The sequence below is a fragment of the Contarinia nasturtii genome, unplaced genomic scaffold, assembly GCF_009176525.2.
Source record: "Contarinia nasturtii isolate CC-2019 unplaced genomic scaffold, AAFC_CNas_1.1 Cnas_scaffold_350, whole genome shotgun sequence".
NCBI classification, from domain to species: domain Eukaryota; kingdom Metazoa; phylum Arthropoda; class Insecta; order Diptera; family Cecidomyiidae; genus Contarinia; species Contarinia nasturtii.
Genome location: NW_022197705.1, coordinates 1912884 through 1931849, shown reverse-complemented (window position 1 = coordinate 1931849; position 18966 = coordinate 1912884). Strand labels below are relative to the sequence as shown.

Genomic DNA, 18966 nt, shown 5'->3' with positions numbered 1-18966 from the left:
GAAGAACGAGTGACGAAGTAAAATTTCTGATATCAATTTCGTGAGGAGAATAGTTGGTTGATATATATACTTGATCAGATTTGAATTTCTTTTGTTTCAATCCTTTTATTGTGAAATTTGTACCTACATCTTTTCACTCTGGAAAGCAGATCGACGAACAGATGATCGAATCAAATTACTTCAACTTGCAAAAAAAAAACGATGTTAATCATTTCTTCTGTAAATTGCCCAATTTTTCATCCAAAAATAATTGTCACATTCAACATATTTTATCAATTGTAAATTCATTTTATTATCTATATTATAAAGTTTATAATGGTTAATTGAATGTGAAAATCATTCTACCGTAAAAAATTCTATGAAATTTCATTGACAATTCTAAAAAGGAAAACTCCAGTCAAATTCAAGAAAGCGGAAGAGAGAAAAAGGGAGAAAGAAAAGCAAAGATGGATACATTAAAAAATGATTATTTTCGTATTTCTTGTAATGAAAATGAAGTAAAAGTAAAGTATATAAAGTTGGATGTGATCCCTTGTTCGATTGTGTTCTTCACAACATGAAAAAGTACTTTCCATTGAGATAATCCACAAAATGATACTCACCTTTTTGTTTAGAATGTTTTTTTGCGCCCGAGATATATACTTATAGAATGTGAAACGTGCATATGAGAATTTATGAAATGTTTTCACGTGTTGTTTGGAAGGTTGCAGATAATCCCGTCTTATGAATTAAATATCTTTGTAAGGATTCTTGTTTTTTGATGTTATTTAGAGTGTAAACAGAGCATTTTGGCGGGTTCACCTTTAACATCGTGCTCAAGATTAAGTGTATATTTGAGCACAGACGCTAAAGCCACAGTATTATGGCCTTAAAATCTGTGTTTCGTGTGAAATGACACCAAACACACTAACATTCTCATCCGCAATGATGATAGCTTGCTTTGGTTTCACATTCAGATTTGCACACGTAAAATGCTCTCGCATGTAATTCAGTCGAGGCAGAATGCTCTACTTTATGTCGTTATAAATAACTGGGAATTTATTTAAATGCGTACGCACATCAATTGTGCATTGACTTGGTTTTTATTGTGCTTTTTTCTATGCATCATTGAAATGGTTCAAAACTTTTAAATTAAAATGTAATGATTTAAAATAGGCGTTAAAATGATTCCTATTTTTTCATTTTATGGTAATCGCAATATCAAAAGAATTTAACTTATCATACGAAATAATCGTAATAAAAAGAATGGAATAAAAACAATAATAAAAAACCGTGATAACTTTTGGTAGGTATACGAAAATTGTTTTTTTTTTTCTTCATGAAAAAAGCACCGTTCCAGTCCATTCGAGCCAACAACAAAAAAATCGGTAAAATTAAAACAAAGTTATCTCTACCCAGTGTTTCAGACGCATATGGAATAGTTCAAAAATGTTTGATATTCTGTTGACATACCATAAATGAGTAGATAGGAATGAAGTTCCGAGATCAATCCACATAATATAGTTTCCAATTGCTAGAGTATTACGCATTTTGCGTTTGCATTTCTCAACAGATATTCTGACGTGTTCGCCTCATATTGAATGGCTGTCATGTTATCGAAAATGCTTGCTTTGCAAATCGAGACCGCTTGAAAAAAAATGCTCATTGCATCGAGCTAGTCGCTTAAGTAAGTAATGTATGAGACCACTTATAACCTAATGGCAACATTAAGAATACAATACACTATTCGAAAAGCTTAATGCTACCATTTTTTGTAAATGTAGAATAAATGGAGGTAGTTCATATAAAGCATCCATTGTTTGAAGGATTTAAATCAAACAAACGTCTTCATGAAATCCATTTGCTAGTTCTTTTTTTGTGTGGATTCGCTTTTCATTCGAAATTTGCATTTTTGTAACTCGTTCGCTATGCTAAAAATGTTGGTGCATACTTTTCGACGTTCCAAGTAGACCGAAAATTACACGAGAGAGCTTTCTATTGTACTGTTCATGTTTAATTGAAAATGTGTCGTAACTGGTTTGAAAAGGTTGAACATCGCTTTCTTCGTGTTATATAGATCGCGACTTTTCACAGGTAAACGAATGCATACGATTTTTTTGCGTGAATTGAAATGTTATTAATCTTTCTCTCACTCTCTCCTTCTCAATCTTCCGTAAGAGATTATTAATGCCGATTGATGGTCAAAGCAGTTGTGTTAAAATTTTAATATCGTACAAAGTATAATTCGGTGTAAAACACTCTCCACTAAAATCACTTACAATACGATGGGGTTACATAAATATCTATTCATAAATTGTTCATCGGAATTCATAATACCGCTCAGCGAAGGTGGGAAAATCATTTGGTTTTGGAGTCTATATCCGAAACACTCTATTAATAATTCATATACTGAAGACTTTTTTTTGTTTGAGTACAGTGCCAATTAGTAGTCCACTTGTTTTGAATATAAAATCATTTTTTAAGCAAAAAAAATGCTCGAAAGCGACGCGGCCGAAAATGTGAACAAAAAAAGTTTGATGACAAAGTCCCTTCCGAATCAATAGGCGTTTTGAGCAGACTGCTAACATTGTGCTACAAAATTTATATTACCATTCAGTTTTGTATTAAACGAAATAATTTAAGACAAATTGAATAATTAGAGACACGGGGATAACGAAAAAAAAACACAAAAAAATGAACAGAACCTAAAATAACTGCTATTTGCACACTCAAAAACACACGAATAAATGGAGAAAAAATTGGATTCAATTTTGTATATCAGTTGCTTGTGCATATGAAACGATATTTTTGCGAAATGTTCATTGTCCTGCAATCTATGATGAAAAATGTGCTTCGATAGAATATACAGAAGTTGGTTACAATATATAAGACTGTGAAAAGTCGAACTCATCATAAAACTTAATTGTTAAATCATTTCGGTCTTTTTTGTACTTACCAGCATTATGAATTGAATAAAAAGCGAATTCATTGTTTATGTGTCTCTGATTATTTTGATATTTCATGCTCGACGCTCTCGTTGGCAATAATAATTTTTATTGTTTTTGGCATTGAATATCTTTTCCGCGGGTTCGGTTCTCGAAGTTGAAGCAAAGAATGTTTGACCGAAGGCATTTTTTCTTCGAAATAAGTCCGAATATGATTCTCAAACAGTTTCAAATCTATTTTCAATTATATAAAAAGAAATTCCTGAAAAATTGGATTTATTTCTTTTGTGTATAAGAAATCGAAATGTATTCACACCACCGTCAACAACAACAACAACAAAAAAACCTTTTCAAATACCATGCGAATTTCGTTCGAAGTATCCCATTATTATTTGCTTATTTGCTTTTGTTTCTATTCAAAAGCTTCAAATTACATCGGGCAAAAAGAATGGTTGCTTTTATGTTTCTGATCTCTATTTCTGCAACGAATATTATATATTCAATGTCCAAAAAGGCACCAACAACAAAGCGTTCATGTTTGATTCTTTTTCATGTTTGATGTTCTCTGATTTTTCATCATAACTTTTTCTTTTCATTTCTTTTCAGTCTTCGGTCTGGCCATGGCAAGAAAATAGAAACAATTTTCGTTTCTCAAATTGATATCGGTGTGTCAGACTGGCATATTAAAAAGTAGAAAACATTTGAATTTAATTTTATTTTTCATATCTTGCATACACATACATAAGCGCGGGCGGGCCTTCGCCCATCGCTCACTTTTTGTATGCAAAACTCGCATAGACGAGGTTTGGTGTTTGACCGAAAGAAACTTTTCCTTTTTTTGGTTTGTTCATGACAGTTGAAATGATGGATGTAGCTTACAGATGAACCATATAAATCAATATTTTTACTTAGAACACAATTTTTTGACGTACCAATATCAAATACGGTTGAAGTATCTTTTCAAAACTCAATGGCCGTACATCCCGTCAAAGAAAAGTTTCGCGAAATTTTCAAACTTTCTTTTAACATGTTGTATGAACGGTTTTATTTTCACTTCGTCAAAAGGAAATGTTCAACCGTTTAATGGAATAAGAGATTTATGTGATAATTTTTCAATTATCTGGTTGAAACTCAACACACAACGAAAGATAAACAGTCCGAATATGATGTTCGAGATATACTGTATGTTTATTTTCAATTTTTATGTGATTTTTAAAGCGTCAAATCTTTGCATCTTTATTTACATTTCGCAACGTATTATTGTTGTTCTTAAAAGTGTATGCTGTTGTCAATATACTTACTTCTTCTTCGAATACTATTAAAATGATTCCTTTATTTTTGTCCTAGAGAGCTCTCATCGAATTAATTTCTGTACGATGGTAGCGTTGATTTCCAATAAAAATATATTGTAGCATTCTTCTAGAGAAAATATTTCTTGAGCACCCATCTACTTTAAAAGTTTGCATCTAAAGGGACCGATGTCTTCTTCAAATTTCATAGTTTTATTAGCTGCCATCATTTGTCTCGAACAGCGGCGTCATTGAAAATAATATAAATAATGTATTCAGAAAAAAAAAACTTTATCGCGTGAAATTTCTTTTTCAACGTCATCACCATCATCATCATAATATTTTAAGACTTTATCGACATAACTTTTTTTTTATTGTGGATTCATTAAAATCATTTGTACAGTCTTCATCGAGTCTGTGCGAGTTTAGTTAACGGTGGCTTTAAACACCTAATTTTTTTTTATACGATTTCATTAAAAAAAAACTTTCACCATCCCTCTCCCGCACTCTATTTATGCCAGTTGTTTCCGTTTATTGCTGATAAATATTCCACTATTCAGATATAACTTCTTCATTTGTCAATGTGATATATTATTATTATTAAGTTAGTGCGAGAAAAAAATGTCAGACAACTGCGTTTCGCTCTTTCTTTCTATCAAATTGTATAATGTTTGGCGAATCGCAGACAACCATCTCATCTCTCATTTTATTTTTCGTTCGAGAAGTTAGTTGTCATTGAGAATTTATTGCCGTACATTTTGATTTTCGTTTGTGTCATAGAATACGAATAAATTTGCTCATTTTTTGACAGCAATGGATTATTTATCCCTTCAAACTATTGCGAAAATAAAATATCATAGTTGTTGCTTTTGTTTGCTTACTTATATCGATTTGATATGATGAGCTCCCATAACTACATGTGAATTTTGACGAGGAGGTGGAGGGAGAGTGTATTGTTTTAATTTATCATATTTTCAATTCTGTCTTGAATTCTTGTGCAATTTTTTTTTCAACGTTTTTAGTGGGGTGAATCTTAGTTATATCATTTCAAAATATAGTAAGCAAAAAATCTAAGCAAACATCAGCTTATGATTCATATGGAATTTATAAGGAAACAATATTTCAAAAGACTCTTTTGAAAATATATACATATTTATGAAGATATGCGAAACTTATGTTCCAAATGATGTTCAAGATTTAAGAGGAGGGAATTACTTCCAGAAAATTGGAGGAATTCTCAAAAATCGGGAGAATTCAAAGTTCATGTACGGAGACAATTTTTTGTCTAGCTATTCCTTCGAATCGTCGGTGAGGTCCCCTTTGTATGAAACATGTCAGACAGGGCTTTCAGATAGATGATTATCATTCATCGTCCCATCGAAACTTGTTCGAACGCGTACATTTTTTACCACCTTGAAACCGAGGTCAGGAAAAGTGATTCAGCCGATATTGACCAAGTATTAAAATAGTTTTATTTCAGTTCAAAATACTACCTGTGTCTCACCTGTGAAAACGGCCAAACAATTAATTGTGAAGAAAAAACAAATCAAATTCGTTTTAACTACTGATTAATTTATTTCCTTTTTATTTGCACTTACAACACTTATTTTTTTTTTTGTCGATTATTCATGCTCCTGATTTGACTTTGCTGGCAATAAATGGTTATGTATATTGATTGCAGTGGTAATATTGGATTCGTTTTGTCCATTATTTTATATACTTTTAATTTAATTTATGAATTACATTTTCCGTATTTAAAAGTATATATAAATTGTATTATGGTTGGTGTGATTATTATTATTTATGCCAGTTTTTTTTAACGCAACATTCAATATTCTCATTAATACAGTTCGTGTGCCCGAAAGAACATTCGCAATGACGGAAGGAAAACTCAGTTAACAATTCATTTATTGTGAGCAAAAGCTATCCAGCTCCATCCGATGATTGAGTGTTAGCTTCTGTTATTCTTATAGCATTTAACCGGAAATGGTTAGCTCAACACGTTTCGATTTTGTTACAACCGTGTCATTTAATGAGAGTGAATTCACATTGCATAAATAAATTATATATAATTATTAGATTTACGACATAAAACTCTAGATTACGAGTAATTCACCCAGCGCATATTGGTATTATTGTGCGCGTTTATTTATTATTGGATGATTTTTCACTGAACACATATAAAAATGCTTAGGCTTCATTAAAAATTCTCTCCATTATAAGCCATTTATATATAGTTATACTCATTGTGTTATGTGCATTGTCAAATGCTGCATTCTTTACCAAGGCTAATGTATGCATTTCGCAGTTAATTAACATCTATTTTTTTTCCTCTGCCCAGCATTTTGTATGTATTTTATTCGGATTTTTATGATTGCTAATAATAATTATTATCTGCGTTAAGTGTGTTAATTTAAATACAAACACATAATCCAATATATATATGGATGATGTTTTAATGTAATGCAAACGATACGATTCTTTTGTGGATTGTTGTCGTTATTCACATATTATTGCGTAACCTATATGAATCGTACGTAATGGTCTTTCACATGACAAAAAAGATCGTTTAAATCACACTTGAAAATCTGTTTGATTTTATCCCATTTCATTGTATACTCTGACCAATATACATATGCTGATGTCAATAAATGAAGCATGTACACAGAAACAAATATTTCAAATATTCGAGTACGGTTACTCCCACTTACGGTATTAGCAGAGAGTCTACCCTTCAAAATGAGTTACGCACTCTATTCTACTCTATTTTTGGTGTTAATTTCATCCATGTGAACACATCATAGTGAAAGAAGAAATACACGTGTAGTCATAGCCGCATGCGTTCAACGTACATATGACATGTATCTCTTCTTTCCCTACAATGCATTCACAATGGATGAAATTAACAAAAAAAAAAGAGAGTAAAATAGAGTGCGTTACTCATTTTGAGGGGTAGACTCTCTGCTAACATCGCAAGTGCGAGTAAGCATACTCGAATATTTGTTTCTGCGTACACAGTGATGCTCCGTCATTGATGCCGGATAATAATATCGCATCGTTGTAAAGAATGTCATCAATCAAGTTCAATTCATTAAATGTTGAAATAAGATGTTTCGATTTTAAAATTGTATATATGTATCTGTTAAATGTTTCTTAGATCCAGCATGCGTCGTACATATGTTGCATTGTAATTGAAGTTTTGTTTTAAAATAGTTATAAACGAATTTCAACAGAATTAAAACGTAAAAATCAACTAAACCATCTAACTTCTAAGCTGCTTTTCAATAAAATTTGTTTGTTATTGTATGCCGTGGTGGCTCTTTTTGATTATAACAATATTCATGATCCCCATATCCACGCTCTCGGCCCCTACAAGAAATGTCAAAGGTCCCTTAATCGTATTATTATTTGTTATCCTTGCTTTTTAGCAAGGGTTATTTGCACCCCTCCCCACACACACAGAAAATGCGAAAATTTAGGCCCTGAATAATTTGCTTCAAACAGGAATGCGCGTATTTTAATTTTTCAAACTGGAATACACGTAAATGGATGAATACACACCGATTCAAAAGTTAAAGCCTTAAAGGTTCCCCATCAATGGGCAAGAGAGCATGATGGTTTTAGTTATTTGAGTATTTTACGGACAAGTATATACATGTTTGGTTACACATTTTTTTGCTTTTAACAGGAACTGTATCTTTAAGTAGGAGTAATGGTTAGGAGGCAAATGAGGGGAGGGCTACAGTTTTAAATCTCGTATTTTTTTCAAATTCACAAAATTTTCAGTAGTTTTCGGAAAATGTGAGATTCGAGGAAATTCATTGACATTTGTGGAAATAATTTGTTTGAATTTTCACGAATTTTCGCGCATTTCTCCGAATTTCTGGAAAGAACCTGTCGACTTACTTTTTGGCAGTGTTCTTTTAAATCGAGTTAAAAGCTCTTCTATTGCATTGCCCCCCCCTCGTTTGCCTTCTTATCATTACTTCTGCTCAGAGCAACAATCTGCAGTTTTTAATTTTTGCTCTTTGAACGACAACAATATTTTTTATGTAAATAATTTGCTGTTCATTTTCATACGATAATACTATTAAAATGAATGAGATTTTAATTTTCATCTGCAAACCAAATGTCGAAATATCCATTTTCGTAAGAGTACTAATCAAATTAAGCCAATTCATTATCATTAAAAGTCTATGTTTATGAATATACTTATACACAGTTCTTAAAAATGTAATTTTAAAATGTTACTTTCCATTTGGTTGCTCTATTTTTTTTAGAAAAATGAGCTAGAAGACATCGATTTGCTTATCTGCTTGTAATGTTAGTAGTATGGTGTGCAAGTGAAGCTGTTCTATTCCCTGCTGTCGTAGTGCATACTGTGTACATCCCCATAGACATCAAACACACACCATATCTCTGTGTGTGCCGTATACATTGATTACATTTCGATGCACGTTGTACGTGTGCAACAACAGCATGATAAAAGTGCAACTCTGTTTGCTACCATATTTATCTACTATATACTTTGATTTTTTTGTTTAGTAACGTTCACATTTCCAACATTTCATTTAATTTTGTAAAGTTATTGTGAGCGAACATTTAACATTCACATTTATTTTAAAATTAATTGTAACTTCACTAAAGTGTTTATTTTGGTAACGCGCCGAATAATACGAGCGCTGCACTTCACTAGATAGCCATATGTTTTTGACAAGCTTCGGTTTGAAACTTACATTTTTTGGACATTTAATTTGTTTTACTAATTTAATTTGTTGAATATATATCCTGTGTGACATAGATTCTTTTCTGCAATAAAGATACGGCTCATTTTTCTTGTACACCGTCGCCGCCCCGCCTAGCAGCCGCCGGTCTCCAATATTCAACAAACGCTTAAATCATTTGTATGCATTATTTGAGAATTATCATGCTGGTTATAGAGCTGTTCGGTTGATGCGGGCTGTTGGGTGGCTGGCAAATGCTGTCGTTGTTATCAGGAATTATGATTCCATTTTAATGATAATAGAGATCCAATTGACAACAATATTGAACCGTAAATAATAAACGCATTCAAATATGATGTTGTCAGCATTATTGTTCGCGCTGATGATGAATCGGAAGCTGAAAATACACACACACAAAAATAAATAAATAATGAATTGGATTTTCATCAAACAATGTTATCAATTGATTTAATTTTTGTCAATTTTGCAATTCATGGCAATTGATTGAACCAGTTTAATATGCCGGAAAACTATTTACTACTCCATTGATTAACGGCATTCCATGTTCAACGAATAAGTTTTTGATTCGAACAAAATATATTGGCAACTTGTCTTATTTCCGCACAAGATTGCAAATCTAAAAATGCATTTACGGTATGCATAGCAGAACTACAATCTAGTAATTGACGATTCGATACGAAAAAAAAAAGAAATAAAATACAAAAAGTTGTCACAAACGAATTTATGTTTAAAAACAAACTTATTTCTTAGACCTGTGCAAACGACAGCATAATATAGTTGCGAGATCTCGACTAGTCATACTGAGATGCATTCTTTTTTCGAAATACTTGACCTAATAGAAAAGTTATCCCTAAATCGCATAAGACTTTTCAAAGATAATGAACGACAGTATCATGTACATCCGAGAACTGCCAGTTCGTTTCAATCCAATTTCAATTGTATCCAATTCAGTATTTACCACATTTTCAGACGCTAAACACCTTATCCCTATTTTACATATCTTTGAAAAAAATATTTTTTTATCGAATTTTTGAAAGGTTTTTCCGAAATAAATTCAAAATTGTCCTTCGTAAAAAGAAAAATCTCGAATTCCCGAACATGTTCAGTTGAGGGTTAAAATAAGTTTATTTCCATTGATCTCTCTGCGAGACGTTCTCCACTGGCTTTGAAATGTTGATGTTTCTGTTCTTAATTTCGTTTAAAAAGCTGACAAGTGTTGACTAGTGTACTTTAGCTGGTATTCATTAGCTGAGCTATGAACTTTTCCAAGTATTGAGTCATTAATAATGTGAATTCATGGTTTCACCAACCTCAGTCGGCCAGTAGGCCATTTTTCCTTGAATTCTCAACACAAAAAGCTAATATTATGGTTAAGTTTTAATGACTTCCGGTTTTTTTCCCTACACATCTCAATTAAACGGTTCGAAAATTCCAAAGTATTCATCTTAAATTGTGTTGCACTTGTAGAAAACTTGATATTCAAATTCAATATTTCGATTTATATTTTAAAAATTGAAAATACCAGGTAGAATTGATTGGAATAAATTCGGTATTCAGGTCACGTGAAATGTATAAAGCAAAACCGTCGGAAATCCTACACTTAGCATCTTAAGTCAGAACGAAAATCTTGTGATTTTCTTTTTTTATATCTTCGTTCACCGGAAAATGGTGTTGAGCAAACTTTTTGTAGCCATATGTCGCCGTTAGTTGTAGCGAATCTTTTAAAATTTCAAAGAGAAAATTTCTTGGCATAATTAAAAGTTTGCCATTAAAAGTGCTTGAATCTTTTTATGGTTTTTCGCTCTGTTTGAATTACGCTTTTATGCTGATTACTGAGCATGACATAATATTTGTCGCAATCTTTGTCCGTTGCAAGTTGGAAAAGTGATTTGCAAATTATGTTGTTCTCATTATTCTGACACGAAAAACAAAATGGCATAGAATAGCGTGCACATTCTTCGTCGTCCATTTCGACTTTGAATTTCGTTCAAAAAGTTTGTAGTGATTTTATGTTTATTTTTGTGTTTTGTCGAAAATTGGTAGCGTATAAATTCATTCTCGTGCTTTCTTCATACTTTGGCTCTATTTTCTGGGCATTATAGAATTCATTACTTCCTCGATGAGCTGCTTTTCGGTCTTTTTTCGTTGTGTGCGCGGGCAAATTTTATATTGAATTGCATTCTGTAAAAGCATCACACGGATACCAAAACTGTAATTGTAGAGACGTATAATTAACAAAGAATTTCCCAAAATGACGTTGTTATTGCCGGAGAGGAAAAAAAGGCGACTCCAAAAAATAACTTCTTGCATTTATGCATTGTGCATGATTGTTTTCAAAAGCGTTTAAATTTTAATTAGCCCTATCACACATCACAAATCATTTTGAAAATCAAGTAATTGCACAATGCGCTTAACATATATTCAAAATGGCAGAGATTAAGTATCTCTTAAATATATGTATGTATTTTAACGAATTGATGGCATCACAAAATTAAATTTTCGGTTTGCAACGATATCTGCGTGCTCCGTCTCCGTGTTGATCTTATGCTTCTGGTTGTTACAGGAACGCAATTAATTAAATGCCTGTACTTAATTGCGAAGTAACTCGTACAAGTACAAAAATAACTTTTCAAAGTCGACCGAGAGAAAATATTGTGTCATTATACGGTTCGGTCGCGGGTTGCAGAATGGGATAGACAGTGAATCGAACACTGATCATGAATTTATTTTCCTCAACTAATGTCAAATTTTCCATTTTGGCAATTTCATTTGATGATATCAACATTTCGAATGAAGTAAATCAAAATCACCTTAAAATAGTAGTCAAAAATAAACATGAAACTTTTTGCACTGTAAAATGAGATAGAAAATGTACTTTTAGATAGTGTCATCGCATAGTCGCAAAGGTTGATGTTCCAAACATTTAATGCAACCCATCAGTTTAGTTCAGCATTCTAAATTACAGCATCCCTCTCTCTTTCTATCTCTCTGTCTCTCTATCATACGATGTTCATTCGCCATTTTTATGGTTGCATAGACACTTGAGCTACATATTTTCCATTTATCGGTATTCTGAAAAGATGGAAAACCAGGACTTTTCTTTTCTCGCTCTGGTGAATAAATCATTCGATGTGAAAAGAAACTGTTCGGATGTGAATTGAATGTTTGAAAATGTGTTGGCTCTTGAATAAGAACACACCGAAAGAGAGACACAAGTGTTGTAATTTCGAACCGAAGACGATGATTATGGAGAAAACGAAGAAGAAGAAGAAGAAGAAGAAGAAAAAACACTCTTTTTGAACCGTCTACATATCGAGTAAGCAAAAATCATCATGATTTTGTCGAATGAAGATTCGCTTCAAATCGCTTCTCACACCACCATTAGTGATTGCTTTGGAATAAACAATATTACCAACGTGCATTGACAACGTATATTTCGGTAGATGCAACTTGAATTGTGGAAAATCTAATGCACTCGAATCCACGTATGTAAAACTGGCTCATATGCACATGCAAAACAAAATAACCACATTACGAACAGTAATGCCAAATTGTGCGATTCCGAAACATCACAAAGTTATTCAAGACGAAGATGAAGAGAGAAAGAAAAAACAACGCTTCAGCTTCAAATGAATTGAAGACGAAGAAAAATTGAATGGATCATAAAGAAACGAATTATATTTGTGTGTTACGTTTACAGTTTCAGCACTTAGGATGAAATGAATTCAAAATAAGTGTGGCAATATAAAAATAAAATATAAGTTATTATGGGGACCAAAGGACTTTAGCATTCCAGCTTTACTGTACCACCGCAGAGTGTTTTCAGTCGCTAGTCACGCGTAGTTTTCTCATTTTCCTTTCGAAAATGACAGCAATTGAATGAATGAGGTTAAGCATTTAAGCATAAAAGTGTTTGTAGCACATTTACAGTAAATTATATCGTACACACACACACACCAACATTGAAAGAGGAGAAAGATAGTCTTCTATAAAATGAATGGATAGTTTCTTGTGTCGCACTCGCAGAGATCTTGGTGCAGAAAATCGCATCTTCATCATTTATTCACATCGAAGGCGACTTCCTATTTCAGCGCGCGACAACACGAAATGGAAATTTATACATACACATAAGTCTTATCTTAACTATGAATTATTATGCCGCGAGTTAGTATGCGTGCATTTTAGAAGAGTGAAAAGTGTTGTCTGGATGAGACAAGAGAGAGAGATGCACGAAGAAAGAAAAACAAGGATATAGAAATGGAGAGAGGGGGGAGGGGGAGACACAGAGAGAGAGAAGAAAAAAAGATTTGAAAGCAAAAATGCACAAGCAATCTAATCGACACACATGTGTGTGAAAGAGTTCCGAACATCTCTATTAATATGAAATATGTAGTTAATCCATAACTGTACAATCCAAAGTAAGATCTAAGTACCTTTGCTTGTACTTCATTCAATGCATGAATGCATCGTGTTTTTTCCTTCCTTCTTTGATACATTACGCTTTCGCTCGTTTCAATATTACCGAGAAGTAAACGATATAATGTTCAACAGTAAATGAATTCACTATTTGTGATATATAAAATATTCTCGTATATAAATTGTATGTATAAAAAATGGCGCGTCTAAAATGTGAGTGAATTTAACAGTGTCATTCGTTAAGTCATTCCTTAAAACGGTATAATAATTGGCGTCTGTAATATATCATGTTGGTTCAACTTAATTGATATTAAAAATATTCCACTTAAAAAAACGAAACTGAGCAATAATCAGCCTGTACAACATCCAAATATCTACCATCTAGACATTTTGTCGTGAATGAACGCAGTTTTGCATTATTTTTTCCCTTCTCCGGTTTCATTTTGTAATGTGCGTTCAGTTGTATAAAAAAGTTTCGCAAACTTTTCATTGCAGGCGAAAAAAAAAACACATCGGATGGAGAAGAAGAATAAAGACGATATTGCATTTAGACTCGGGGTATATCGAACGTATCAATTTATAGAAAAAGGTGAACTAATGTGTTGGCGTCCATTATTCGTGGAGGAAAAAAAAAAGTTTCTTTTTGATTTAATTTTTTTTTATTTGTGGACTCTGACAGGTGAGTTTATAGAGAAAAGATAAGCAGAAAAATTACTCTTGGAGATACAAAAAGTTGAATAAAAAAATTGGACTGGAACCTGAATTATCGAAAGAACGGGACAACAACAATGTAATATAAAAAAGTCAAAAAAAGTTCACATCCGATCACCTTGTTATTGTGAGCTGATATCCGGCCATACTATGTTTTTTTTTTATTCTTCTCATTGCATCTCATTCTAGGTATGGGTGTGTGTGTGTGTTTCTGTGTTCATGAAGGTTTCTTGAGTTTGCCAACTCAGTGGAGAAATTGAGAAACAGTTATATCAAGTAAAAAGAAAGGTGAACGCTATACTTATCGAAGTGTAGTCAATGAAAAACACAAGAAACAACTTCTATAAAAAGAATAATTCTTACAAACGTAGGCGGCGAATAAAATGTCCAGCAAACGATAGAAAACATTAAGTTACATAACAGTTTGAGAGATAGAGAGAGAGAGAGAGAAAAAAAAAGAAACTACGTTTGAAATGAAACTGAATAACCGACGGAAAAGTTTATATAAATCCAAACGGTCAGAATATAAATCGAAAACAATTTATTGCTACTTTCCTGACCAATTCGCATGAACATGGAAAAACTTTTTCCCACGTTATTTTTGTTGATGCTCTTCTGTGTTACTCTATTGTGTTAAAGTTTGGGTATAGTTCTAGTTTTAATATTTATTTTATTTTTTTTTCTTCTTTTGTGCGGATGCTACGCCTCATAGTGGGCATTTCGAAATAAAGTTTTGATTATTGCAATATTTCTCAAATTTCCACTTTTGATCGAATATGGTTTCTTAGCAATTCGCCAGTTAAAACGATATACACAAAATTGAACAAATAAAAATTTCCATCGCTCGTCTCCAAAATTTCTATCATTAGTGTGCATTTTGTAAAATGAAGAAGAGAATTTCCAATTATAATTGGTTTTGCGAAGAAAATATGCAAAAAGCATTCATATTTTTGTACAATTTGAATCGCAATCAAAGAGTAAATCTATTCAGCTCTCGGTTATTTAAGATGAATGACCTTTATTTGCAAATATAGTCAAATGCGGTGTATACGGTCGTGATTTATGTGGAGAATATTCAAAATCGTTCTATTACCGCAATGACTATGATATAGTGACGAGATTCTATTGAAGTGAAGGTGTTCAAAAGGCCATGTTACACATGATAATTTAGATGCTAAGCAGCTCTTTTAATATATATCAATGTTAGTTCCAAACGGGAGCAAACCATATAAGCGCATTTCAACGACAGAACTTTAGATCTCGCCAAGACAACATTGACTTACATACTGTTGCAATAAATTATATAGTAAGGTCCTGAAAGAAGAATTAAGTGCGGTGATGGTGTGATTTCAACGAAGACGAAAAAACAATATTGAGATTGAACAACTTATTAAACGAACCATTTTTGAGCTTATGGCCAATGCTTGCAACATATCTGATGCTCATCATCACGTTTAGTTTTTCAGATGAAATCAAACGTTTACCGAATGGCAAATCTACCCTTTTTTTAAACATGTAGGTTTGTTGAAAAATGCTGCAGCACATTTCTCCACCTATCAAATGCTTGACCTCAAAGAAATTCTTTTACTACTCTTTAATAGCTCTTCGCTTTCAAATATTAAAATTTATGTTTCCCATCGCTTAAATTAAGTTTGATTGGACCTTTTAAATATAAAAAGCACAATTTCAATATATAATAATGTCATTCTCTTCCATACGACGCATTCTAATAAAATAAAATATTCGACGAAAAATAGATTCCTTCTCGCCTCGTGTTAGTCACTTTTTTTTTGCATAGAGTATGCTTTTAATTTGAGCGTTTGATGCAATAAAGCTCATATAACTAAATAAACGTTTGAGGAACTATGAAATTAAGAAGATGGAAATAAAATTATAATTAGATTCAACTGCACTGATTGCATTATGACTGAGCGATACTAATTAATTTCACAGACATTTTCACACTCTAATCCGAACATATGAAGTGCTCTTTTTTCCTCCACTCAAAGAGCTACGCAGTGATTCATAAGCATAAAATTAAGTGGAAAAGGAGTAATGCAATATGTGCTATTTAGATGAAAGTGATATGTGCAAGTAGTGATTGTCGGAATATTAACACAAGTCTTCAAACTTTAGGGTATTAGTTATCTTTTTGTAAAGAAGCCATCATGAGAAATAAATAAGAAACAATTGACAAAAATATTATGTTGAATAGCAACAGTGAGGGCGCAGCAAGTTAATTTTCCGTCAAAATTTTCAATGACTCAGATTTTCGTACGAAGCTCTAAGCAACGTCATTTGTGATCCCATAATTGATTTTTTTGTAGTTCGAGGCTAGCAAAGATCAATGAAAATTTTCTTATTTATTTCACCTGTTTACATTTAATTTTTACAAAAATGAAACTATATTTACTCAATAGTATAATAGTATAGTATAACTCTTTTCAGTTGTCCGGTTAAGGATTAAAATCAAGTGAATTTCAACCTACTTTGGCGAATGGCATATTTTCTGTACTCAGTAGCTACAGTATTTTTACTCTATAAATTTACGCAGATAACTTTAATTTCATACTTTTCATTTTTTTTTTTTCATTTTCATCATCACATAAGTCGAGATTTTGTGCATTAGCGTTGGAAAATCATCGCGATAAAACATTTATGTTTCGGATTTGGTATCAAATGATAAAAGCAATGTCTGTTTGCATGATTTACTTCGATATGTAAATATTTCAATCGGCCTCTCGAGTTTGTGTTAAGTATTTTTGCATGATCGATTTCTGTAGGGGTTCAATTATTGAGTTTATTCCATTTAATACGTTGTTTGTACACAAAAACGTAAAATGAACATCGAAAATAATCAACGGCTCAAAATCATTTGATTATTAATGATGCAAGTGTATGTTAACATCCACCGCACTTAAGTTGCCATAATCGGGGAATGCGCAACTTTATACTTCAAATAAAATTATATATAAAAATTCCATCAATGATAAATTATTTGTTGATGTTATTTTTTTTTGTTTGTAAACGTGCTAATTAATGCGAAAAACCATTGGACTTGGTATAACAACATGCTAAATTTTATGATACAGTCTAGATTTCGTACGACTGCTACTGTTCGAATTTATGGCCAAACGTTGGATAATTTAATGGTTCCACAATTTTTCGGAAAGCACATGCATAAAATATCGATTTTCGTCGAAACGATTTATAACACGTACGCTAACGATTAATTCATTGACTGAGTTTGCATTGTTTATCAATATTCATACATTAACACTTCCGAACATAGTGACAACATAATTTTAATATTCTAAATGATCGGTTCCGGAGTCAGAAAACATGAAGTGAAATATGATTTCATGACTTATATCGAATAAATAATAATCATTTATTTTTCAAATCGAACTCGACGAATGGAATTTAAAACGTTACATGAACATTTCAACATTTTAAATATTGAATTTCAATTAGAACAGCACTAAAATCGATTTTTGAAATAATTTTAAAAAACGGCGTTCATTTAAATATAGACTAAAGCATACATGAGCACAGGGGAGCATACATAACCCCCCTCCTTGAATCGTCTGAGCGCGACTGAAATTCCGTTAACTGAAACTTATTTTTCGAAAAAAAGTAGCTGTAAAAGTAACCAAAATGAGAATTCAAAAAATAATAATACATGTATCCTTAAATATTGTGTAAAATCGTTATGTTGTCGGATGTACATAGGTGAATAAAATTGATTTTCAATAAAAGAAAAAAGGGGATGCTATCAGGATTTCTTATCGTTATATTTAAAGATACATGATCGCCGTCCGAATTACAGCTCGCCATTTCATTCATATCAATTTAATAATATCACATTAAACGTAAGTATTTGTTCGCATTTTCCCTCCAATAGTATAGATATTTTGTAATATGTGTTATGTACAGAGAGCCATAACGATCACAAACCTGGAACCACTCAGCACGTGCTCCCAAATGAGTAATTTTTCAATGCTTAAATATGTCTTATTCATGAGATTATTCGAAATTTATATGAATTGGGCAAGTCTCCAAACGGCGAAACGAGACAGTAAGAGCGAGCGAGAGATAGCGAGAGATAGCGAGAGATGGAGCGAACGAAATAAAAAAAAAACAGAAGAAAACAAAACCGAAATAAACACCGAAATAATGCTCGACTTTTTATAATCGGTCGGGTTCGAGACGATAGAACATTTCCTCTGCAATGCAATGGAAGACAAATTTTCGCGGAAGGAAACAGATAAATTATAGCCGAAATTCCTTTTTCGTAAGTTGTCGTAACTTATTTGATTTTCGCATTGTTGAATGGTTCAATGGTTCCTTATTTGTGTGACGTTTGGCGTTCATGTGGCGCATTCAATCAAACGTTTTAATGTTTATATGATTCGTTTCGTTTTTCTTTGCCACAACAAAGAAGCCAAAATTAAATTCTCCTTTTTATATATAGATGTGTGCACTTTTTTTTTCTTCTCTTCTTGTTCTCTCTTTCGGCTGAGTTGTACGTAAGCGCTTGAACAGTGAAGCAAACATACAATAATGAAATAAAATCCCAAACGTTGGCAATGGCGAATTTAACAAATGACAGCGAATAAATTTGGTCGTATTGCAACTTTCATGTACATATCGCATTCACCGCACGGTATAAATGTACACAGTTCACTTGTATGTGTGTTAAAAACGATAAGTCGGCGTATAGTGGTAATAAGTTTTGCTTTCAACACTCTGTGTTTCTTATTCTTCATCGGGTTTTCGAAGTCAGGGCAGGCATTGAATCAAATTTTACCAACAAAACCAAAAACAGTATTAATAGTGAGTACGAACAAAAGCTCAGAAAGTCATTTTTCTTGTGAATTG

The 18966-nt window shown here is 32.4% G+C and overlaps 1 protein-coding gene across 1 annotated transcript in view; it reads right to left on the bottom strand.

The window, feature by feature from the left end:
• Positions 1-5764: 5764 nt before the first annotated feature.
• The window catches only part of LOC116338120, a 113028-nt gene continuing 99826 nt past the window's right edge, over positions 5765-18966 (bottom strand). Inside the window, exon 10 of the mRNA XM_031763194.1 lies at positions 5765-9334. Within this exon, the coding sequence (XP_031619054.1) occupies positions 9207-9334 (128 nt within the window). The 3' untranslated portion in view covers positions 5765-9206. The remainder of the gene's footprint in view (positions 9335-18966) is intronic.